Source organism: Aotus nancymaae, unplaced genomic scaffold (genome assembly GCF_030222135.1).
Source record: "Aotus nancymaae isolate 86718 unplaced genomic scaffold, 86718_ANA_hifiasm-v0.15.2.pri h1tg000041l, whole genome shotgun sequence".
Classification (NCBI taxonomy): domain Eukaryota; kingdom Metazoa; phylum Chordata; class Mammalia; order Primates; family Aotidae; genus Aotus; species Aotus nancymaae.
This window is the reverse complement of record NW_026988455.1, coordinates 27,987,673-28,013,775: the sequence shown is the minus strand read 5'-3', so window position 1 is coordinate 28,013,775 and position 26,103 is coordinate 27,987,673. Positions and strand designations below refer to the sequence as shown.

The window sequence follows — 26,103 nt, the reverse complement described above, 5'->3', positions numbered from 1 at the left end:
TAAATCCAGGAAGCTGGTTTTTTGAAAAGATCAACAAAATAGATGACTAACCAGATTAATAAAAAAGAAAAGAGAGAAGAATCAAACAGATACAATAAAAAATGATAAAGGGGATATCACCATCAATCCCACAGAAATACAAACTACCATCAGGGATTATTACAAACAACTCTATGCACATAAACCAGTAACTCTGGAAGAAATGGATAAATTCCTGGACACTTGCACCCTCCCAAGCCTAAATCAGGAAGAAGTTGAAACCCTGAATAGACCAATAACAAGGTCTGAAGTTGAGGCAGCAATTAATAGCCTACCAACCAAAAAAAGTCCAGGTCCAGATGGGTTCACAGCCAAATTCTACCAGACGTACAAAGAGGAGCTGGTACCACTCCTGAAACTATTCCAAACAATAAAAAAGAGGGAATCCTTCACAAATCATTTTATGAGACCAACATCATCTTCATATCAAAACCCGGCAGACTCAACAAAAAGAGAAAACTTCAGGCCAATATCCATGATGAACACAGATGCAAAAATCTTCAATAGAATACCGGCAAACCGATTGCAACAGCACATCAAAAAGCTTATCCATCACGATCAAGTAGGCTTCATCCCGGGGATGCAAGGCTAGTTTAACATACGCAAGTCTATAAACAAAATCTACGCAAGTCTATAAACAGAACCAAAGACAAAAACCACATGATTATCTCAATAGATGGCCTTCACAAAATTCAACAGCCCTTTATGCTAAAAACTCTCAATAAATTAGGTATCGATGGAATGTATCTCAAAATAATAAAAGCTATTTATGAAAAACCCACAGCCAATATCATATTGAATGGGTAAAAACTGGAAGCATTCCCTTTGAAATCCGGCACTAGACAAGGATGCCCTCTCTCATCACTCCTATTCAATATAGTATTGGAAGTTCTAGCCCGAGTAATCAGGCAAGAAAAAGAAATAAAGGGTATTCAATTAGGAAAGGAGGAAGTCAAATTGTCTCTATTTGCAGATGACATGATTGTATATTTAGAAGACCCCATCGTCTCAGCCCCAAATCTCCTGAAACTGATAAGCAACTTCAGCAAAGTCTCAGGATACAAAATCAAAGTGCAGAAATCACAAGCATTCCTATACACCAATAACAGACTAACAGAGAGCCAAATCAAGAGTGAACTCCCATTCACAATTGCCACAAAGAGAATAAAATACCTAGAAATACAACTAACAAAGGATGCAAGGGACCTCTTCAAGGAGAACTACAAACCACTGCTCAAGGAAATAAGAGAGGACACAAACAGATGGAAAAACATTCCATGCTCACGGTTAGAAAATGGCCATACTGCCCAAAGTAATTTACAGATTCAATGCTATCCCCATCAAGCTACCAATGACTTTCTTCAGAGAACTGGAAAAAAACATCTTAAACTTCATATGGAACCAAAAGAGAGCTCGCAGAGCCAAGACAATCCTAAGCAAAAAGAACAAAGCTGGAGGCATCACACTAGCTGACTTCAAACTATACTACAAGGCTACAGTAATCAAAACAGCTTGGTACTGGTACCAAAACAGAGATGTAGACCAATAGAACAGAACAGAGGCGTCGGAGGCAATGCCACACATCTACAACCATCTGATATTTGACAGACCTCACAAAAACAAGCAATGGGGAAAGGATTACCTGTTTAATAAATGGTGTTTGGAAAACTGGCTAGCCATGTGCAGCAAGCAGAAACTGGACCCCTTCCTGATACCTTACACTAAATAAAATTAACTCCAGATGGATTAAAGACTTAAACATAAGACCTAACACCATAAAAACCCTAGAAGAAAACCTAGGCAAAACCATTCAGGACATAGGCATAGGCAAGAACTTCATGACTAAAACACCAAAAGCAATGGCAACAAAAGCCAAAATAGACAAATGGGATCTAATTAAACTCCAGAGCTTCTGTACAGCAAAAGAAACAATCATGGCCGGGCATGGTGGCTCACACCTGTAATCCAAGTCTTTTGGAGGCCAAGGTGGGTGGATCACCTGAGGTTGGGAGTTTAAGACCAGCCTGACCAACATGGTGAAACCTCATCTTTAAAAAAAAAAAAAAAAGAAGAGAAACAATCATTAGAGTGAACTGGCAACCAACAGAATGGGAAAAAAATTTGCCATCTACCCATCTGACAAAGGGCTAACATTCAGAATCTACAAAGAACTAAAACAGATTTACAAGAAAAAAACAAACCCATTCAAAAGTGGGCAAAGGATGTGAACAGACACTTTTCAAAAGAAGACATATATGAGGCCAACAAACAGATGAAAAAATGCTCATCATCACTGGTCATTAGAGAAATACAGATCAAAACCACATTGAGATACCATCTCACACCGGTTAGAATGGCAATCATTAAAAAATCTAGAGACAACAGATGCTGGAGAGGATGTGGAGAAATAGGAACACTTTTACACTGTTGGTGGGAGTGTAAGTTAGTTCAACCATTGTGGAAGACAGTGTGGCAATTCCTCAAGGACCTAGAAATAGAAATTCCATTTGACCCAGCAATCCCATTACTGGGTATATACCTAAAGGATTATAAATCGTTCTATTATAAAGACACATGCACATGTACGTTCATTGCAGCACTGTTTACAATACTAAGGACCTGGAACCAACCCAAATGCCCATCAATGATCGACTGGACAAGGAAAATGCGACACATACACACCATGGAATACTATGCAGCCATAAAAAATGAGTTCGTGTCCTTTGTAGAGACATGGATGAATCTAGAAACTGTCATTCTCAGTAGACCAATTCAAGAACAGAAAATCAAACACTGCATTTTCTCACTCATAGGTGGGTGTGGAACAATGAGAACACATGGACACAGGGAGGGGAGCATCACACACTGGGGTCTCTTGTGGGGGGCAAGGGGAGGAACAGTTGGGGGTGGGGAGGTTGGGGACAGATAACATGGGGAGAAATGCCAGATATAGGTGATGGAGGAATGGAGGCAGCAAACCAAACATTGCCATGTATGTACCTGTGCAACAATCCTGCATGATCTGCACATGTACTCCAGAACCTAAAGTACAATAAAAAGGAGACTGACTTACATATTTAAAAAAAAAAAAAAAAGTTTTGGGCCAGGCGCAGTGGCCCTTGCCTGTAATCCCACTCCGGGAGGCTAAGGCCAGTGGATCACGAGGCAGAAGATCAATACCAGCCTGGCCAATGGTGAAACCCCATCTCTACTAAAAATACAAAAAAATTAGCCAGGCATGGTGGCTGGTGCCTGTACTCCCAGCTACTTGGGAGTCTGAGGCAGAAAAATCGCTTGAATCTGGGAGGAGGAGGTTGCAGTGAGCCAAGATCATACCACTGCACTCCAGCCTGGGTGACAGAGCCAGACTCTGTCTTAAAGAAAAAAAAAACACATTTTGTAGGAAACATGGTAGGCTAAGTATCCACCCCACAGAAACATTTACAATTATTACATATATTAAAATATTTCAGGTATGTCATTAAGTGGATAAGAAAGCAAGGACAAAGGCAAAGTATCAAATGAAGAAGGGATTCCTATGTGATAAGTTAAAGAATGTCACTAGCTTTCACTTTGAACACATTTGCTAAACCAGGTGACCTTGGGTACAGATTTTTCCATCTCAAAGACTATGAAGGCCAGGAAAAAAACCCTGAACTGGCATAAGGTGATTTTGCTCTCAAAAAGATGAAACTCCAGAACTACATCTTCAACATATATGTCCTAGAAATACTCCCACCACAAAAATCAAAAGAAAAAAAAAAAACATAAAAAGAAAAGTCAACTGTCTTAAACTTTAAACCTTAGCTCTAAGATGGTGAAAAGTATCACTGCTCACAAACTGGTACTAAAAGCCAGCCATCAAATCACATGGATTCACAGCCTGAATTCACATCACCTTGGTGGGCCAAAAGCCCTTAAGGAGGAATTCAATCCATAATGGTGACTCTCAAAGGCAACAACTGCTGGAGTTTCCACACAATTTCCACACACAAAATTATAAAGAAGAAACGAAACCTAAACACACAATTCAACAAGGTAGAAGGAAAAAGAATCAAAGGAAACACTAGATATTGAAAAAGACCTACAAGAATGTCAGACCAAGTAATGGCCATATTTAATATGTTCAAAGAAATAAAATATAGAAAACAAAAAATTAAAGGCAGATTACACATTTTGTAAGCTTTCTAAAAATCCAAAATAAAACAAAATTAAATACCCAGTAGATTTTTTTTTTTTTTTTTTTTGAGACAGGATCTTGCTCTGTCACCAGGCTGGAGGGCAGTGGCATGATCTCGGCTCACTGCAACCTCCAACTCCCTGATTCAAGCGATTCTCCTGCCTCAGCCTCCCGAGTAGCTGGTATTACAGGTCCTTGCCACCATGCCCAGCTAATTTTTTGTATTTTTAGTAGACACGGGGTTTCACCATGTTGTCCAGACTGGACTTGAACTCCTGACTCAGGTGATCTACCCGCCTTGGCTTCCCAAAGTGCTGGGATTATAGGTGTGAGCCACAATACCCAGCTTTCCCAAAAAGTTTTGTGCACAAAATGTTATCAACTTTACTCATATTAAAGTCCAGTGAAGTCTAAAACTTCAGACACTCCCAACACTCATCCACAAATAAATTGTGGTATATTCACACAATAAAATATCACCAACCAATAAGGAAAGAACCACTGCTAGGCTGAGCACAGGTTAGTTAAAGTACTTGAAGTTTCCATTTATCACTGAGGGAAAGAGGAAAGAAAGGTCCTGATTTACTTTAGACTTCGACAAATATGTTAGAAAATCCAGAGTAACTAGAATTTTTGCGTATTTGTCAATACTCGAATAGTTTATGCAAATTACACCTCAAAAAAGTTGATAAAAATAAAAAGACTGTATATACAATTTTCAAACTAGTAATATGGAAAAAGTGGAATAAGAGAAAGATAATCCAAATGAAGGCAAGAAAAACAGATAATTTTAAAAATTATCTTTTTTTAAAAACCAGTGAATCAAAGAGAAAAACGTAGGTTTAATAGCAAAGATAATGAAAATATCAAACATCAAAATTACTGCTTATAAGATGCAGCAAAAACAGCAATTATAGGGAAATTTATACCCTATCTATGCATGCATACACACACACACACGCACAAAAAGAAAAAGGCTGAAAATTACTAGATGTCTACCTTAAGATGACAACACAAAAAAAGAAAAAAGAATAAAAGAAGCAAAAGTAAAGACACAGCACTTTAAACATATTATTTAGAAATATCAGGTTTAACTTCAAAAACATACAAAAAGTAATTCCAGGATTTAGCTTGTGGGAAGAGACTATCTATATAAAACTATTTGACTCTTTAAACTTTTTCCATGAATAACTTGGACCAAAATTTAAAATCAAATTTAACAAGAGGGAAACAAGAAAGAAAAACAAAATATAACAAAAGTCAACATGGTAAATGTCACCATGCTACCACAGACCTATGAATGAAAGAATTATGAAAATGCAGAATTTTGACACTTCCAATATTCGGCCATCAAGAAACAAGAGAAAATAAAACTGTAACTGTCACTATGAATAAATAAATATAGCTTTAAAAGCATGGTAAGGTCACTTCACAAAGGATGTTCTTAATTACTTTAATAATACCACATATTGCCTTCAAAAGGCATTCATTTTCCTTCCATCTGGCTACTGAATAGTGGCCTTAACATATCTGGGAGGGAGGAGTTCCAAGATGGCCGGTTAGATCCAGCTCAGGATTGCAGCTCCGAGTGAAAGTGCAGAGGGTGAGTGGACGGATTTCCAGACGGATTTTTATTGCCCACAGACCAGGAGATTCGCAGGCAGAGGAGCCCCACGGGTCGCCAGCGCAGCTGTTTTGGCCGGCGCGGCTGTTTTGCCTGTACCCCGGTGCAGCCGCTCCCGGTGCAGAGTAAACGGGACTGTGTTCCCACTTAGCCAGCAAGGGGAGCTGAAACAGGGAGGCAAGCCAGGAGATTCCCGGGCAAAAAAAGCGCCACGAATCTCAGAGCCGCGGTTTCAGCGGCGCAGTGGGTCGCCACACAGGAAATCACACAGATCCCGGCGCCTACTTAACAGGCGACCAGGACACCTGGGAGAGGGCTGACCGTTCAATGAAAAAATAAAAGGCTCCGAGGCAGGGAGCCAGGAGATCAGGCCCGGCTGGTCCCACCCCCACAAAAACAAAAACAAAAAAACAGCAATTGGAAACGCTCTGGGTTGAGAGTTTCACAGCAAGCACAGCTGAACCCAGGACGGTCCAGCTCTGTGGGGGAGGGGAGTCCGCCATTACTGAGGCAGCCTGCCGTTGCTGTGGCAACCCGCCATTACAGAGAAAGTCCATGATTACAGAGGCGGACCAACATTGTGGAAGCAGCTCTAACCACACCCATATAAACAGGACTGCAGGGAAGTTCACACAGCAGCCGGGCAGAGCCCACAGCAGCTCAGCGAAGCCTCTGCAGGCTGAGAGTGACTGGGCTGCCTCCTTGTGGGCAGGGCAGCCCTGAAGGAAAAAAAAAAGCAGCAGTACAGCGGAAACTCATAAAGCCCTAACTCCCTGGGACAGAACACCTGGGAAAAAAAAGGGGGGGGTTATGAGTTCTGCTGCTGCAGACTTAAATTTACCAGCGCAGCAGCTCTGAATGAACAACAGGGCTCACAGCTCAGCACCTGAGCTAATATAAAGGACTGTTTCCTCAAGCAGCTCCCGACCCCCGTATATCCAAAGAGTCACCTCATAAAGGAGAGCTCAGACTGATATTTGGCAGGTATCCTTCTGGGACAAAGCAGAAGAAGAAACTGGTAGCAACCTTTACTGTTCGGCAGCTGCTGCAAGTGATCCCCAGGCAAGCAGGGCCTGGAGTGGACCTCAGCAGTCCTACAGCAGAGAGGCCAGACAGTTAAAAGGAAAACTAAGAAACAGAAATAACTTCATCAACAACAAACAGAATGTCCACTCAGAGACCCAATCAGAAAGTCAACAACTACAAAGCCGACAGGTGGATAAAGCCACAAAGATGGGAAGAAACCAGTGCAAAAAGGATGAAAACACCCAAAACCAGAACACCTCTCCTCTTACAAGGGATCACAACTCCTCACCAGCAAGGGAACAAGACTGGATGGAGAATGAATGTGATGAAATGACAGAATCAGCCTTCAGAAAGTGGGTAATAAGATATTTCCGTGAGCTAAAAGAACATGTTCTAACCCAATGCAAAGAAACTAAGAACCTTGAAAAAAGATTTGATGAAATGCTAACGAGAATGGACAACTTAGAGAGGAATATAAGTGAATTGATGGAGCTGAAAAACACAACACGAGAACTTCGCGAAGCATGCACAAGTTTCAACAGCTGAATTGACCAAGCAGAAGAAAGGGTATCAGAGGTCGAAGATCAACTCAATGAAATAAAACGAGAAGGCAAGATTAGAGAAAACAGGGTAAAAAGGAATGAACAAAGTCAACAAGAAATATGGGACTATGTGAAAAGACCTAATCTACGTTTGATAGGTGTACCTGAATGTGACAAAGAGAATGAATCCAAGCTGGAAAATACTCTTCAGGATATTATCCAGGAAAACTTCCCCAACCTAGCAAGGCAGGCCAATATTCAAGTCCAGGAAATACAGAGAACACCACAAAGATATTCCTCAAGAAGAGCAACCCCAAGGCACATAATCGTCAGATTCACCAGGGTTGAAATGAAGAAGAAAATGCTAAGGGCAGCCAGAGAGAAAGGTCGGGTTACCCACAAAGGGAAGCCCATCAGACTCACAGCAGATCTCTCAGCAGAAACCCTACAACCCAGAAGAGAGTGGGGGCTGATATTTAACATCCTTAAAGAAAAGAACTTTCAACCCGGAATTTCATATCCAGCCAAACTAAGCTTCGTAAGTGAAGGAAAAATAAAATCCTTTGTGAACAAGCAAGTACTCAGAAATTTCATCACCACCAGACCTGTTTACAAGAGCTCCTGAAAGAGGCACTACACATAGAAAAGAACAACCAGTACCAGACACTCCAAAAACATACCAAATGGTAAAGAGCATCAACACAATGAAGAATCTGCATCAACCAACGGGCAAAACAGCCGGCTAGCATCAAAATGGCAGTATCGAATTCACACATAACAGTATTAACCCTAAACGTAAATGGACTAAATGCCCCAATCAAAAGACAAAGACTGGCAAATTGGATAAAAAGCCAAAACCCATCAGTGTGCTGTATCCAGGAAACCCATCTCACATGCAAGGATACGCAAAGGCTCAAAATAAAGGGATGGAGGAAGATTTACCAAGCAAATGGAGAGCAAAAAAAAGCAGGAGTTGCAATTCTCATCTCTGATAAAATAGATAAAATAGACTTTAAAGCAACAAAGATCAAAAGAGACAAAAGAAGAACATTACATAATGGTAAAAGGATCAATGCAACAAGAAGAGCTAACGATCCTAAATATATATGCACCTAATACAGGAGCACCAAGATACATAAGGCAAGTTCTTAATGACTTACAAAGAGACTCAGACTCCCACAAAATAATAGTGGGAGTCTTCAACACACCATTGTCAATATTAGACAGATCAACAAGACAGAAAATTAACAAGGATATCCAGGACTTGAACTCAGACCTGGACCAAGCAAACCTAATAGACATTTACAGAACTCTCCACCCCAAATCCACAGAATATACATTCTTCTCAGCACCACATCACACCTACTCTAAAATTGACCACATAATTGGAAGTAAATCACTCCTCAGCAAATGCAAAAGAACGGAAACCATAACAAATAGTCTCTCAGACCACAGTGCAATCAAGTTAGAACTCAGAATTCAGAAACCAACCCAGAACCGCACAGCTTCATGGAAACTGAACAACTTTCTCATGAATGTTGACTGGATAAACAATGAAATGAAGGCAGAAATAAAGATGTTCTTCGAAACCAACGAGAACGAAGACACCACATACCAGAATCTCTGGGACACATTTAAAGCAGTCTTGAGAGGAAAATACATAGCAATAAGTGCCCACATGAGAAGAAAGGAGAGAGCTAAAATTGACACCCTATCATCAAAATTGAAAGAGCTAGAGGAGCAAGATCAAAAAAACTCAAAACCTAGCAGAAGACAAGAAATAACTAAGATCAAAGCAGAACTGAAGGAGATAGAGACACGAAAAACCCTTCAAAAAATCAGTAAATCCAGGAGCTGGTTTTTTGAAAAGATCAACAAAATAGACAGACCACTAGCCAGATTAATAAAAAAGAAAAGAGAGAATAACCAAATAGATGCAATAAAAAATGATAAAGGGGATATCACCACAGATTCCACAGAAATTCAAACCATCATCAGAGATTATTACAAACAACTATATGCACATAAACTAGAAAACCTGGAAGAAATGGATAAATTCCTGGACAGTTGCCTCCTCCCAAGCCTAAACCAGGAAGAAGTCGAAACCCTGAATAGACCAATAACAAGGTCTGAAGTCGAGGCAGCAATTAAGAGCCTACCACCCAAAAAAAGCCCAGGCCCAGATGGGTTCACAGCCGAATTCTACCATACATACAAAGAGGAACTGGTACCATTCCTTCTGAAACTATTCCAAATAATCCAAAAAGAGGGAATCCTTCCCAAATCATTTTATGAGACCAACATCATCCTAATACCAAAACCCGGCAGACACTCAACAAGAAAAGAAAACTACAGGCCAATATCCATGATGAACATAGATGCAAAAATCTTCAATAAAATACTGGCAAGCTGATTACAACAGCACATCAAAAAGCTTATCCACTATGATCAAGTAGGATTCATCCCAGGGATGCAAGGCTGGTTCAGTATACGCAAGTCTATAAATGTAATTCACCACATAAACAGAACCAAAGACAAAAACCACATGATTATCTCAATTGATGCAGAGAAGGCTTTCGACAAAATTCAACAGCCCTTTATGCTAAAAACCCTCAATAAACTAGGTATCAATGGAACGTATCTCAAAATAATAAAAGCTATTTACGACAAACCAATAGCCAATATCATACTGAATGGGCCAAAACTGGAAGCATTCCCTTTGAAATCTGGCACTAGACAAGGATGCCCTCTCTCACCACTCCTATTCAATATAGTAGTGGAAGATCCAGCCAGAACAATCAGGCAAGAAAAAGAAATAAAGCGTATTCAATTAGGAAAGGAGGAAGTCAAATTGTCTCTATTTGCAGACGACATGATTGTATATCTAGAAGACCCCATCATTTCAGCTCAAAATCTCCTGAAACTGATAAGGAACTTCAGCAAAGTCTCAGGATACAAAATCAATGTGCAAAAATCACAAGCATTCCTATACACCAATAACAGACTTAAAGAGAGCCAAATCAAGAATGAACTGCCATTCACAATTGCTACAAAGAGAATAAAATTCCTAGGAACACAACTAACAAGGAACGTAAAGGACCTCTTCAAGGAGAACTACAAACCACTGCTCAACGAAATAAGAGAGGACACAAACAGATGGAGAAACATTCCATGTTCATGGTTAGGAAGAATCAATATCGTGAAAATGGCCATACTGCCCAAAGTAATTTACAGATTCAATGCTATCCCCATCAAGCTACCAATGACCTTCTTCACAGAACTGGAAAAAACCACCTTAAACTTCATATGGAACCAAAAGAGAGCCCGCATAGCCAAGTCAATTCTAAGCAAAAAGAACAAAGCGGGAGGTATCACACTACCAGACATCAAACTATACTACAAGGCTACAGTAATCAAAACAGCATGATACTGGTACCAAAACAGAAATATAGACCAATGGAACAGAACAGAGGCGTCGGAGGCAACACAACATATCTACAACCATCCGATCTTTGACAAAACTGATAAAAACAAGCAATGGGGAAAGAATTCCCTGTTTAATAAGTGGTGTTGGGAAAACTGGCTAGCCATATGCAGAAAGCAGAAACTGGACCCCTTCCTGATACCTTACACTAAAATTAACTCCAGATGGATTAAAGACTTAAACATAAGACCTAACACCATAAAAACCCTAGAAGGAAACCTAGGCAAAACCATTCAGGACATAGGCGCAGGCAAGGACTTCATGACCAAAACACCAAAAGCATTGGCAACAAAAGCCAAAATAGACAAATGGGACCTAATCAAACTCCACAGCTTCTGCACAGCGAAAGAAACAGTCAACAGAGTGAATTGGCAACCAACAGAATGGGAAAAAATTTTTGCAGCCTACCCATCTGACAAAGGGCTGATATCCAGAAATTACGACGAACTAAAACAGATTTACAAGAAAAAAATAAACAAGCCCATTCAAAAATGGGTGAAGGATATGAACAGATACTTTACAACAGAAGAAATACATGAGGCCAACAAGCATATGAAAAAATGCTCATCATCACTGGTCATTAGAGAAATGCAAATCAAAACTACATTGAGATACCATCTCACGCCAGTTAGAACGGCAATCATTAAAAAATCCGGAGACAACAAATGCTGGAGAGGATGTGGAGAAATCGGAACACTTTTACACTGTTGGTGGGAGTGTAAATTAGTTCAACCATCGTGGAAGACAGTGTGGCGATTCCTCAAGGACCTAGAAATAGAAATGCCATTTGACCCAGCAATCCCATTACTGGGTGTATATCCAAAGGATTATAAATCGTTCTACTATAAGAACACATGCACACGAATGTTCATTGCAGCACAGTTTACAATAGCAAAGACCTGGAACCAACCTAAATGCCCATCGATGATAGACTGGACAGGAAAAATGTGGCACATATACACCATGGAATATTATGCAGCCATCAAAAATGATGAGTTCGCGTCCTTTGTAGGGACATGGATGAACCTGGAAACCATCATTCTCAGCAAACTGACACAAGAACACAAAATCAAACATCGCATGTTCTCACTCATAGACGGGTGTTGAACAATGGGAACACATGGACACAAGGAGGGGAGCACTATACACTGGGGTCTGTTGGGGGTGAGTGGGGGGGACAGCAGGGGGTGGGGAGTTCGGGAGAGATAGCATGGGGAGAAATGCCACATATAGGTGAAGGGGAGGAAGGCAGCAAATCACACTGCCACGTATGCACCTATGCAACAATCTTGCATGTTTTTCACATGTACCCCAAAACCTAAAATGCAATTAAAAAATAAACAAATAAATAAAAAATAAAACATATCTGGAAGCAAAGTGGTGGTGTTTAAGATTGAAACAAACACATAAAGTAATCTTAAGCATTAATGGTTGATGCTAAAAATAATATACAAACGAAAGTGGGAAAAGTCATAATTGAAATTAACTTCATTTATGTTTATTATCCGATGATCTACAAGAAATTGATACAAAGATGGGCTGAAGAAAATTCTTTATAACACATCCTATCTGGAACCAACCAATCTTCTTAATCCTGGAAAGCATGTCACTTATATACCACTGCCTATAATTCAAATATACACTTCAAAAAACTGAGCCTAAAGTATCAAATAATGCATTCCTTTGAAACTTAAAAATGACAAAGATAATCAAGTGGCAAAACAACTACCTGAGAAATAATTTTTTGATTATGTAAATAAAAGACAATATGTTATTTCCCATTACATAGGCTATAGAAATAGAGCTACTCTATATAAAGCTTTAAAGCAGAATAGACAATGCATTAATAAATGTGTGCTACTTGAAATATCTGAAGTAGCATCTTTCACTTAAAGAAAATAAAAAGGAGTAACTTAGTGAGAAGCGCTTACACTCAGACCTGTCTTTACAATCTGACCCTGGCCCCACCTAGTCAGACCAAAAGCAGGAAACTACTCTAGGAGCAGCCAAACTAATGGACAATTTAGCCAGCTGTTCATAAAGTGTTATATAGGAAATCATCAAGGTTAGCCTATTCTGGGTGACAAACTATGATTAGAAAACAAAAAATCTAAACATAGGATGCAAGAACAACTCATCACAATCTAAAAGAAAAAAAAACTCGCTTGTGAAAGAATGAGAATCAAAATCCTGGACTTGACACCCATATTAGGTTACTTTTTTCTATTCCCAAATCAAAACTACAATTTGTAATCACATGACAGTAGTGCCCCCTTAACCAAGGTTTTGATTTCGATGGTTTCAGTTACTAGACGTTAATCACAGTCTGAAGTATTAAATGGAAAAGCACAGAAATAAACAATTCATAAGTTTTAAAGAGTGCCCCATTCCGAGTAGCAGGATATAATTTCACACCATCATGGTCCCTCCCACCCAGGACATGAATCACCCTTTGTCCAACGTATCCATACTGTCTAAGCTACCAACCTGTTATTGACTCAGCAGCAATCTGTTATCAGTTCAAAAAAACATGGTATATAAAGGGTTTGGTTTCAGATATCCACTGGGGATCTTGGAATCTATCTCCCATGGATAAGGGGGACCTACTGTATATATTTCTCATACATACATAAAAAGTAGAATGTACAGAAGAAATAGGTGATTTCTTCATACAATAATTGATTTCCTCCTCAAACCCCCTTCCACAGTATTCTTCTGCCTTGATTTAGCAGTATTTGTTATTGCTGGTAGTTTCAAGTCATTCTTAGCTAGGCACAAATGTGTTAAAAGAGCTCACGAATAACTGTTAAAAGTTGAATGAAGATTATCAACCTGTACCCTTTCCCAAATGTCTCTTCCCACCTTCTTCTTTCTTTTTTTTCTTTTGACAAATACCTTCTCCTTCATGCCTGCCTTCCATTACCCCTGATTTCAAAGTACCTTCCAATGCACCTCAAATCTAGGGGGAATACCAAGACATCAGAGCAGGGGGTGGTGGGGAGGGCTGCACAAGGTGGATGGTTGCTGCATCTTTACAGCATCTAAGGTTCCTAAGTTCCCAAGCTGAAACCTGAATGATTAGAATTATGAAATGTAAACTCTAGGTGATAAACATTTCTTTTTTTTTTCTTTTTAGATGGAGGCTGCTCTATCACCCAGGCTCCCAGGTTCAACCAATTCTCCTGCCTCAGCCTCTGAGTAACTGTAACTACAGATGTGTGTCATCAGGCCCAGCTAATTTTATTTTTAGTAGAAATAGGGTTTCTCCAAGTTGGTCAGGTTGGTCTCGAACTCCTAACCTCAGGTAAGATACCCACCTTGGCCTCCCAAAGTGCTGGGATTACAGGCATGAGCCATCACACCCAGTGACAAGTATTTCTTATGTTTCACCTATAACCTCACAACAAAGTATTTTTCTTTAAGCAGCTAGAAATTAAGTATACTAAATTTAGGGAACAAAGGAAGGGCTAAACAAATCTTTGAGATTATCTAGTTCAAACTCTTTGTTTGGCACTTTAAGATCCTGAGCGATTTCACAGACTTATCCAAGGAACCATCACAAAAGCCAGCTAATTGCCAACAATTTGATCAACTTGACTTGTTGTGTAATCCAGGCTCAGTAAAAAACTATGTCCATTAAAGTGATGGAAAAAAACCAAAGGGACAAAAAATTTAAAAGCTAGTCCATCTCCCTTCATTTTAGATTTGCTTAACTACAGCTCATGATGTTGACATAATTATTCAATGTCACTCAGAAAAGCAATGCTAGTTTCACGTTTTAGAAATGGAAAGAGAATAAAAACAGTAATTATTGGCCTAAGGGAGAAAAAATAACTTTTTATTAAAATCAGTTAAGATGCTGAATTTTCTATATTTATACCTGAAAATCATCAACAAGCTCAGGGAAAAGGTGTTCATACATTTTTAGATCTTCTATTGTTCGTCCCGGTTCTTGCTGGGGTTTTAGTTTGTTAATATCTGTTTCAATATCATCATTCTGAAATGATAAAAAGAGCATGTTACCAGTTAAAACAAACTTTTAAAATATTACAGAATACATTTTATATTTAAAATGTTCCAAGTCATTAAATGTAATTGAAGAATAATTACTGAATAAATGCTGCATTAACTTTATCTTAAATTCAAATTTGCCTGTTGTTTTGGGGTTGATGTATTATTGTTGGGTACTTTTGTTTTTGTCATGGTTACTCTAATATAACAGAGTATTTGGGCTACTCGAAACAGAAAAACTTGTGTAAAGATGAAGACTCCAGTTATGTTCTCCTCATTCTCCCTAATTTCCATCATTTTGTTCATATTAAAGGGCAGTAAAACTTAAGAAGACTAAATTGAAAACCATACGTATATATGACGATGGTGATAATAAAAGAGCTAACATTAAGCACTGAAAATAAATGAAGCACTATGCTAAACATTTTACATACATTATCTAATTTATTCTGCATAAGAACACTATGAAATTACCCCCATTTAACTGAAAAAGAAAATGAGGTACAGAGAGGTTAAGTCATTTGCTGAAAATTACACATCTTGCAAAGACAGGAGCCAGGATAAAAATCAGTTAGAGTGATTCTGAAGCACCACACTGTCAGCCAGCATGACGTACTGCCCCAATACAGATTAACAACGATCAAACACTCTTAGAGTGCAGGGAAAATAAAGTTCCTTTAGAAAAACTCAGTGTTACCATTCACTCTGTTTTCAGCGGGGGATGGGGGGTGGAGGATAGGGGGAGGTTAGGAGTGGAACAAGAGTCAGAAATGATTTCCATGTCTCTCTAGGAAAAAAGAGGGTGGATTTAAAGGAAAATATGTCCTCAGAGAAACAAGATACGTATCCAGGATCAATGTGTTCTATATGCTCTTTAGAGAAAAGCTAATGAAACCCATGATATGAGGGCAAATGCCAGCTTATCTAATATTCAAGCTATTTTCTAGGATCCTCAATGACTCTGGTCTCACACAAACTCATTACCTTCTTTATGGCCAAAGAGAGATAATAATACCATTTATTAATTTTCAATTGGTCTCATTTTTAATTTTGTATTTACTTTGAGTAAGCTACTTATTTTTCAGCCTAATCTACAAATTTATTTTACTATGCTTCCATCCTTAAAAAACTTTATATACATGTATCTTACCACACATATTAACTACTAGCTTAAAAGGAAAAACTATGTATTTCTTATTATTTCATATTCAGGAATGTAGCTATTATTTACATGGCCAATGAAAAAGATTTTCCTCATTGCCATGAGTAACAGAGATTTATTTTACTTAAATATTATCATATTATCATATCATTATTGTATTATTACATGAATATGTAATTTAATCTCTTTATACATTTATGAACAAATAATGTAACTTTCTTGTTTAACATCTAATAGAATGTTTCTAAAATAAAAAATAATTTACAAAGATATTTTCTCTAAACATACTAGCTCAATATTTGATATTATTTTGTGAAAATACGGCCTTACACAGTGGCTCTCTATTTAGAACAAAGAAAAAAAGATGTTAGCTGTAAAATAGGCATAATTAGGAAAGAAAACTACAACACTTTGAAAGCTTGACAGTAGAGAATGTTGTGTTTTGGTCTGAGAAAAAACAGTAGTGAAGAACTACTTACAGACTCATATGAAAAAAACAAAACAAAACAACCTGCTACCCTCCTTAAAAGCACTGCTAAAGTTAAGGACAGAAAAAAGAATACACTGAAACTTATAATATGGTCAAGTTGTGGCTATCTGGAGATGCATCTTCTAGAAGCTACCAGTTTCTATAAATGCTCCAAACTGAAAAATCTGGGGCAAAGAAAATGGGATCACAGGAAAAAAATTTATAACCATCAGAGAACACAAATAAATAATATCCCCGCTACAATGTAGCAGTTCGCCGGAAGGATGAAGAAATAGGATTCAGATAAAAAGAGGAAAACTTAAGTAACATCTAAATGTAAAGTCGATGAGAGTAAGAGGCAGGCAGTAGTAGGAAAGAAAAAGATAATAAAGCTCAGCAGTCTCAAAAACCCAACAATTTTACAGATTTTGAAGAAAAAAAAATATTTTAGTACAGTATAGTAGTAAAGAGAGTGGACATTCCACTAGACTGCTTTCTGAATCCTGGCTCCACCTCTTATAAACTAGACTGAGAATCTCTCCCTTCCTCTGTTTTCTATGTACTTATACAACTTAACCTCACAGGGTTGCTATGAGGATCTAATGGTTACTATATATACGTAAAGAGTTTTGACTAACACAGTTAAGTGTTCAATAATACAACGTATTTTTTTCTTATTACTATAAATGCTGTGTTAAGATAAAGTAGGGAAAATGTGAGCAATCACTGATATCCTAGTGAATAATGCAAGCTAACAACTACATTTTCCAAAGATGTCAATGTTATAAGACAAAGAAATCTGTAAAGGAGACTAAAGAAATGAGATAATTAAGTGCAAAACCTGATGCCAGGATACAGATGTAGTTCAGATTAGCTAACTTGACAGTTTCACCAAAGCTTTGGTGATCACGTTTGGTTATAAAATTGGTTCTGTATCTATTAAGACAGAAATCCTACAATATCTTAAATTCTATCTCCAAAGTGAGTCAAATAGTCAGTATACCCCAATTTTGATACAGTTTTGCAAGACAAAAATGGTCCAAACAGGCACGAGTCAAATTAATCTCTCCTTCCCCACAAAAAAAACCAGCAATAAGCTAAACAGCTAACAAAAGACACCATTTTTCTACAGATGCTAAAGTGGTCCTCTCTATCAATAAATAAAGCAAAATACAGACTTTCTAGGCTTCCAGAGGTACAATGAAACTCTGAAAACTTACCTGCTTCCTTTACCTAACATCTTATGTAATATGACAATAATTTCATATTTTCTCAATGACACTTTTTTCACTTCCTTGTCCAATTAACTGAAACCTAAGAATCATTATGCAAACACTAATTCTCATAAAAACAAATCCATTATATTTCTGTATCCCCAAAAGACTGCTGACAAAGGGTAATAATGCATTTCGAAATAAGTTGCCACAACAGAGTTTCAGATCAATTTCGTAGATTTCAAAATCTAAGTCAGAAAGGTTAGATAAAATCTTTCTGGTCAGAGAGAGTGAAAATAAGTTACTTTAAGTTCCTTTTCAGATCAGTGGATTTAAACCAATATCATTTACTCCTTTAATTGCATAGTCATCCATGGTAAAAAGATGAGGACAAAGTAAAACCTACAATTACATATATATTTATTTACCCAATTTTTGTTTTACAACTGTAGTATATAATTTATAAAGCTAACTAATTACAGAAATTTATACTAACCTTAAAATTTTGATCTAGGTCATCTTCATTCTCAGTTTCATTTTCAGCTTCTACATCAATATCATCGTTGTCATCACTTTCATCTACTACGTCATCCACTATGACACAAAATGTGCTATAAGTAGGTCAAAGGTAAGCATTCTACAACATGCATAGCCAATGGTAGAATGTGACTTATATAAAGTATATCAATCATCAAAGAAAAAGTAAATGAGATTTCTTATTTAAAATGTCCCTAAGGCTGTCCCAGCTGTTGACAAACCCATGAGATAATATAAGAAAGTGCTTTAAAATTTGGAAAGCACTATAAAGATGAATTTTTTTACTGTTATCAGTTTTTAAAAATTAATCATGTCTTACGTTGTGACAGACTGAATGAAACATCCTGTTTTCTAGTTATTATAAATTTTGATGACTCACTTCATCCCTTTATAATTGACCCCCTATACCTATTTGTTTCATAGATGGTCATGTGCCACATACTGTGCTAGTGCTGGGAATTTTTTCAAAAAATGTATAAATCAGGGTTGTCAATTTTTTGGTTTTCCTGGGCCACACTGGAAGAGAAAGAATTGTCTTGGGCCACACATAAACATAAAATACACTAATACCAACAATAGTTGGTGAGGTTTAAACACACACACACACACAAAATCTCATATTGTTTTAGAAAGTTTATGAATCTGTGTTGGGCCACATTCAAAGCCACCCTGGGTCATATGTGGCCCATGAGCAGCGTGTTGGACAAGCTTGGTGTAAATACAGTCTCTTCCTTCAGGTAGCTCATGAGGTTAAAGAGCAGAAAGTAGTAAATATGTAATTAAAATACCAAAGATAAACACTAATGAAGGCATAAACTCCAAAATGCTATGGGAAAATGAGGAATGCAGTAACTAACTGCAAACTTCTTGGAGCCAAGGGATTGATGCTGACCACTTCACAGAACAGGTGATATTTAAACAGTATCTTGTAGAAAGTAAAACAGATTACTATGTGAATGTAATGGGGGTTAAGTGTGGCTTTTAAGAAGAGGAAATAATACTAAAATGAGGAAGTGAAATGGTATCTTTAGAAAGTAACAAAAAGTATGACTAGGATGAAGAGGATGCTTATAAAAGTACTGAAAGGAAAATAAAGAATTAAAAAATGAAGTATGCAATATAGTAGGCCAAGTAGTATTGATTTTCAACATGAAGAAGACAAGCAGTAAGGATTTTCAAGAGGAGAATGGCCTAATTCAATGTTAAGAGGTGAGAGAGAGAGAGCACGTGGATGGAAAGCGACCAACTAATAGGAGGAAAAAAAAACCAACAATGTCTAGACCATTATAGCAGAAATAGGAATGAAAAAAGAGTATCTCAGGGAGTGGAATGTAAAAAGACATGGGACCATGGATATAGGAGAGACAAGGGATGAAGAGTCAGAGAGTACTTGGAGAATTCTCATATAAATAATGCTTTTAAACAAAGCAGAAAATATTTTTAAAAGCTTTTTCCAAACTCTTTTTGACTTCCATTTTCAATGTGACTTATACCAGTGATTATTAACTGTCCCCCTTAGTATTTGTTCTCCTCCCCTTCCTTTTAATAATTGAGACCCTGAGTTTTAGCTATGGAGATTCCAGACTCCCTTGCAGTAGTCATAACCATAAATATGACCAATTTTGGGCCAATGGTGTATGAGGCAAAGTGATGAATACAAATTCTAGGTCACATTCTTTAAAAAGAAAATTATTCTCTCCATTTTTTTCCATTCTCATCTTCCACATGAGGAAACCATAGGAGATGGTTAAAAACACAATAAAAACAACCTATTTCCTTTGATGATCCTAGTAGAGGTCTACTGCCTAAGACCAACTGTCTATCTTCTGAATGGCTATGTAAGAGGAAAAAATTCTATCTTGTAGCAGGACAGCACAGGGTTCTAGAAACAGAATACCTGAATTCAAATCCTAGCTCCCTAACTTACTAGCTGTTTGACTTTGAGCAAGTTACATAAATTCTTTGTATCTTCATTTATTTGTCTATAAAATGGAGATATCTACTCACAGTGTTTTTGTGAGCATTAGAGGAGTTAATATAAGTAAAGTGCCAGGTAAAGAGTATGTGTTACACAAATGGTTATTACTGCTGTTGCTTGAGAGCCTGTGCTACTGGGTCTCTTTGTAACAGCAGCTTAGTCGATCCTAACTAATACAAATACAAACTTAAAAACAAATCACCTCAAATTCTTAGAAACAGATAGCAAAAAATAACCACTCATATTTCACATGGTAAGTTGGGCCTATTTATACTTATGCTTTAACAGCAGCTGGTCATGGTTAAACAAGCGAAGAACTGACATTTGGAAGAAGAGAAGGAAAAAAATAATTCCTGGGAAAAAAGAAAGGGATTGAATTAAGAAAAGCCTATTGCAAATAGGAAAAATGGCTGCTTGGATAGGGAGAGGAGAAAATGCAGTTCAGCATCAGAGAGAAAATTAAAAACATTATTAATTTTTTTAATTTTTAGTCAAACCTTTCAAATATTTTCCTTAAGATCATGTTTTCCTTTGGATTTATACTCCAGATGTGAAATGCAAGCTAGCTTAGCGTGTCTGAGACCTTCTCTGCTATTTCAAAGATCCATTCATTATACCAGTACCAATAACTAACAATATTAATTATTATAGCCAATCAAATTAAAACCAGTAAGATAAATCAAAATTCTGACTTTCAAAATGTCCTTGGCTTATTTATAGTAAAAACTGAAATACAGAAACAACTTAAATGTCTATCAGTAGGAAAATAGTTAGATAAATTATACTACAACTATGTGATGTAGTCATTAGAAGGAATGAGTCTGTACATTCTATAAGGATTGGGAAAGTACATTAGGGGAAGTTTATTTGTTGTTGCTATTGTGCCTATAAATGTGATCGTGATCTGCTTTCTAACTGATTTTTGTTGATACATACATACACACACAGAGGAAGGCTATTTAATTTTATTCATTTTTCTTGTAAATAGTACTTTACTGAACTTTTCTTTTGCGTAAGCCATGTTTTTACAATTGATTTGCTTGGATTTTCTATACAGACAGTAATATCCTCCACAGATACTGATAAATTTATTTCACTCTTTTAATAGTTAAGACCTTTCTTTTCCCTCTCTTACTGATTTAGCTAGAGTTTTCAAACCTATGGTAAATAATAATGGTTGAGAGAGGCATCCTCTACCATTTCATTACTATTTATGATGCTTGCTATTATCATTACTATTTGAGTTAGATAATATATAGCTTATTTAGGAAATATTCCTGGTTTCCTTAAGAAATTTTTCTAGACTGATAAGATTTTTATGAAATCTTTTCATGGCATTAACTGCGATAATCATTGGGTTTTGTTCCTCTGATCTACGTAATACATTTTACTAATTAAAACCTTAATATGGCAATAAACTTACTTTGTTAAAAATCATCTTTACTTGATCAAGGTGTCCTACACATAAACAATACTGCTTAACTCAATTTCCTAATACTTTAGGATTTTTATATTTATTTTCATGAGTGAGAGGAATCTGTAGGTTTTTTCAAATTAATCTTACCAGGTTATGTTTTCAGCATAATGCTAGCTTCTAAACTTTCCTTTTTAATTTTTTTTCTATGCTTTGGAAAATAAAGCGTAGGAAAACTTCTTGAAAGTTTGGGAAAACTTTTTTTTTTTTTTTGAGACGGAGTTTCGCTCTTGTTACCCAGGCTGGAGTGCAATGGTGCAATCTCGGCTCACCGCAACCTCCGCCTCCTGGGTTCAGGCAATTCTCCTGCCTCAGCCTCCTGAGTAGCTGGGATTACAGGCACGTACCACCATGCTCAGCTAATTTTTTGTATTTTTAGTAGAGATGGGGTTTCACCATGTTGACCAGGATGGTCTCGATCTCTTGACCTCATGATCCACCCGCCTCGGCCTCCCAAAGTGCTGGGAAAACTAATCTCTGAAGTCATCAGCATTTTTGGTGTCTTCACTAAATAAACTTGATTTTTTCAATTTTGTTTTTTACTATTTAAGTCATCATTAGTTATCATATTTTCCTAAAATATTGTCCATTTCAATCACACAGTGACCCTTGAACAATGTAAGTTTGAACTGTGCAGGTCCATTAATACACAGATTTTCTTCTGCCTCTGTCACTCCTCAGATAGCGAAACCAACCCCTTCTCTTTCTCATCCTCCTCCATCTAATCAATGTGTAGACGACAAGAATGTAAACCTTTATGAAAACCACTTTGACTTAATGCATAGTAAATATGTTTTTCCTTCCTCATGACTTTTTAAATAACATATTCTTTTGTCTAGCTTACTTTGTTGTACAGAATATAATACATGTAATATACAAAATATGCACTGTTTATGTTATCAGTAAGGTTTCAGGTCAACAGGTTACTAGTAGTTAAGTTTTGGAGGAGTCAAAAGTTCTATGCAAATTTTCAACTGCACAAAGTTGATACTGCTAATCTCCAAGTTGTTTTAGGGTCAATTGTGTATTCAAATGTATTCGCAGGAGTTATCTTTAACAGCTATTTAGATTGACTTAACCACCTCTATTTACTTTGCCAAAAACGTAGAGGTATATTAAAATCAACCACCAACAATGTTTCTACCAACGTCTCTCTGTTATTCAAATGATTATAGTTGTATTTACTTTTAGTATTTGGCACATGTAGCTTGCATAAAATAATCTTCACTGCCTTGTTTAAACACTTTTTATTCTGTACTTATGTTTTATATAATGATAATACTTTCCTTCTCACCTCTTTAGGGTTAGGGAATGACACATATTTGCCAATTTGTTTACTTTCAAGATTTCTACCCTGCTGTCTTAAGAGACTTCATATGTACCAGTCAGTTGGATTTTGATTTTTAACCCAATCTGGGAGTCTCCTTCCTTTAATGGGAGTATTTCATCCATTTAGACTTATTAATGAAACTGATTTGCTTGTCCTTGCTTAGCATGTAGTGCTCTGAGAATGCATCTTTGAAATTTCCTCGCTTTTACACAGCATGATGGATCCCTATAAATTTACATCAATTTTCAAAGTATCCATAGTCTCCAAAGGCCACCCATGTATTTCTATGGTTCAATGGACTCCTGTTTAAAGATCTGTTCCAGATGTTACTTTTACATTTGAAGAATATATATTTGGACTGTTTGTATAATTTTCATTTTAGAAATGCAAGAACAGTATAATATTAGGAAATCTATTGATATAAATTTTAGCTTATTTATGTAAACATCCACTTTATAATAACTGTATTATGTACCTTTTGCCAATAATTACTTGACATGTTTAATAATAATACTATAACGACTATTTATTATTATTACATAGTTAACAGATTATAATGTTTGATACAAAAACTCTTAGGTAACGTCTACATTCTTGACATCGTCATATAATATTTCACATAATTACTTCAGGAAGGGCATACCTGGATAATATACTTCTGTACCCAAACATACTTAAAAATATGTCACCCTAGTGACAACTAATAAAGGTTCAGAAATCTTGAGTTAAAACCATGTCCTTCAAATCTCCATAGATACAGCATTTAACATTCATGAGAGTAAGTATCAAGGCCAGCTACATTCATTTATTCAACAAATATTAAATGCACTTATTATGTCCCATGCAATCTAATGGATGCTGAAGATAAAATGAAAAAAACAACAGCCTTTTTGTAATATATATTTGATCTTTGTCCCAGGTTCCTGGCACACAGCTGCTAAATCCCTTGGAATTTCTAAGGTAGAGAAATGTCTTTTGTTTTAATGATATGACTTTTGGTGGGCCCCTTGATAGCTTCAGGATAGAGGCTGGTGGTCACTAGAAAGATCAAGGTATGATTAGATAGTTGGAACTTCAGTCACACTCCTCAACTCTGGGGAGAGAGGAGCTGGAGACTGATTTTATCAAAAATAGCCTTATATTTCAGCAAGCATGCTTACGTAATGGAACCCCCATAAAAACCCTAAACAGTGGTGTAAAAGCTCAGAGTTTCTGGGTTGGTGAACACATCATGGTGCTGGGAGGATGGCATGCCTGGAGAGGGCATGGAAGCCCCACACCCCTTCTCTTATACCTAGCTCTATGCATCATTTCCATTTGGCTGCCCTCGAGTTGCATCCTTTATAATAAACCCATAACCAAAAGTAAAGTGTTCCTGAGTTCTGTGAGCCATTCCAGCAAATTATCAAACTTGAGGAACAGTTCATGGAAACTCCCAACCCCATGAACTTTATTACCAGTAGGTCAGAAATACAGGTAGTCCAAACTTGTAACTGATATCTGAAGTCGGGGCAGTCCTGTGGGACTAAACCCTTAACCGGTGGGTCTGTATTAACTCCAAGTGTTCAGTGTCAGAACTGAACTGATTATAGAACACCCAGCTGGTGTCCGGAGATAGGGGGAATTGGTTGGTGTGGGCCAAAGTCACATATTTGGGGTCAGAACTGCTGTGAGTAAAAGAGTTCAGACCTATCCTTAGTCTTAGACTTTTATCCTTGTGAACTTACATTCCAGCTGAGGAAGGTAAATAACAATAAAGACTGTGAAACATGTAATGAAGCCTGATATGTGAGAAAATAATGGAAAACAAAGCAGTGGCAAGGGCCTATAGTCCCGGCTACTTGGGAGGCTGAGGTTGGACAATCTCTTGAGCTCAAGAGTTCAAGACCAGCCTGGGCAACACAGGGGGTGTGGGGGAAGGAATAATAGAAAACAGAATGAGGGTATTTTCCTAGTGCCTATACAGTTGCTATTAGAATCCTCTTCTCTCATCTGAATCACGGAGGCTCGTCAGTCAATGTAAATATGCATTTCTAGTCCAGCGATGCACTGGTCTGAGAAGCAGCGATAAAAGGAACCAAAAGAAAAATACAGCTTCTCATGTGTTGCCATGTTTGGTGAATTTACTGTACTTTCTTTATCCATCAATCCAGACACTAAATAAAGAACTCACTGGGGCATATCCTACCTCCTTCCTGGCGTTACTACTGGCCACAACATAGGGAAGCCTCACCAGCTTTCCACCAGTTAGAACCACCACTTAACTCCCATAATCTTAGTTTGAGATATAGGATAGAAAAGGATTCCAACTGCTCCCTGAATGTCCCTCCAAATTAGCTGCTAATGGCACCTCAACTTTAGCTGAAGATAATGCATTTCTAGAAGAGGGAATGGAGGCTTAATGTTGTTCTTGCATTTACTCACAGCTCCACCACATTTCTCGCATGTTCTATGTTTGCTCCATGCCCCTCGTACCTAGTTTACAGATTTAGTACAGATTTTCTCCTATAAAAGTCTGTTGGTAATTTCAAATGGAATGGGAAAAAGGGTATTGAACCATTGTTTTTAATTAGCTTTCTTACTCATAAGTCCTAGACTTAGCCTTAGACTTTTAAATATTTTAAAGGTTTCTGAATAATCCATTTTGATATTTTGTGTCAACTTGTGTTTTAATAATTTCATATTTTAAAAATAAAATCATAAGAGTGTACCCTATGATATATACCATTAATAAATTTATATCAAGGATAATGAATCTAATATAATTACTTGAAAATTCTTTTAAAACATTTGTTTGAAATAATAGTTTTTACATATAAATAAACTTTAATTTTTTTTTCAAAAAAGTGATCAACTGATAAGAAAATACTATGAAAATTATATTAAAAGTCAGGACTACTTTCTCTTTTTCACTTTGGTAGATGTTATCAAAGAAATTCTTCTTTCCCATATAAATAAACTTAAACTCTTACTTCCTCTACTATATACCTATAGTATTACATGGAAAATAACAAACAACCTACCTCAGATAAT

The 26,103-nt window shown here is 37.1% G+C and overlaps 1 protein-coding gene across 5 annotated transcripts in view; it reads right to left on the bottom strand.

The window, feature by feature from the left end:
* Positions 1–26,103, bottom strand: part of AGTPBP1 (ATP/GTP binding carboxypeptidase 1) — a 183,444-nt gene that overhangs the window by 78,607 nt on the left and 78,734 nt on the right. For all 5 annotated transcript variants that reach the window (XM_021671912.2, XM_064361611.1, XM_021671910.2 and 2 more), the window contains 2 exons: positions 18,248–18,345; positions 14,776–14,892 (listed from right to left, as the gene is read on the bottom strand). In XM_021671912.2, the coding sequence (XP_021527587.2) occupies positions 14,776–14,892; positions 18,248–18,345 (215 nt within the window). The remainder of the gene's footprint in view (positions 1–14,775; positions 14,893–18,247; positions 18,346–26,103) is intronic.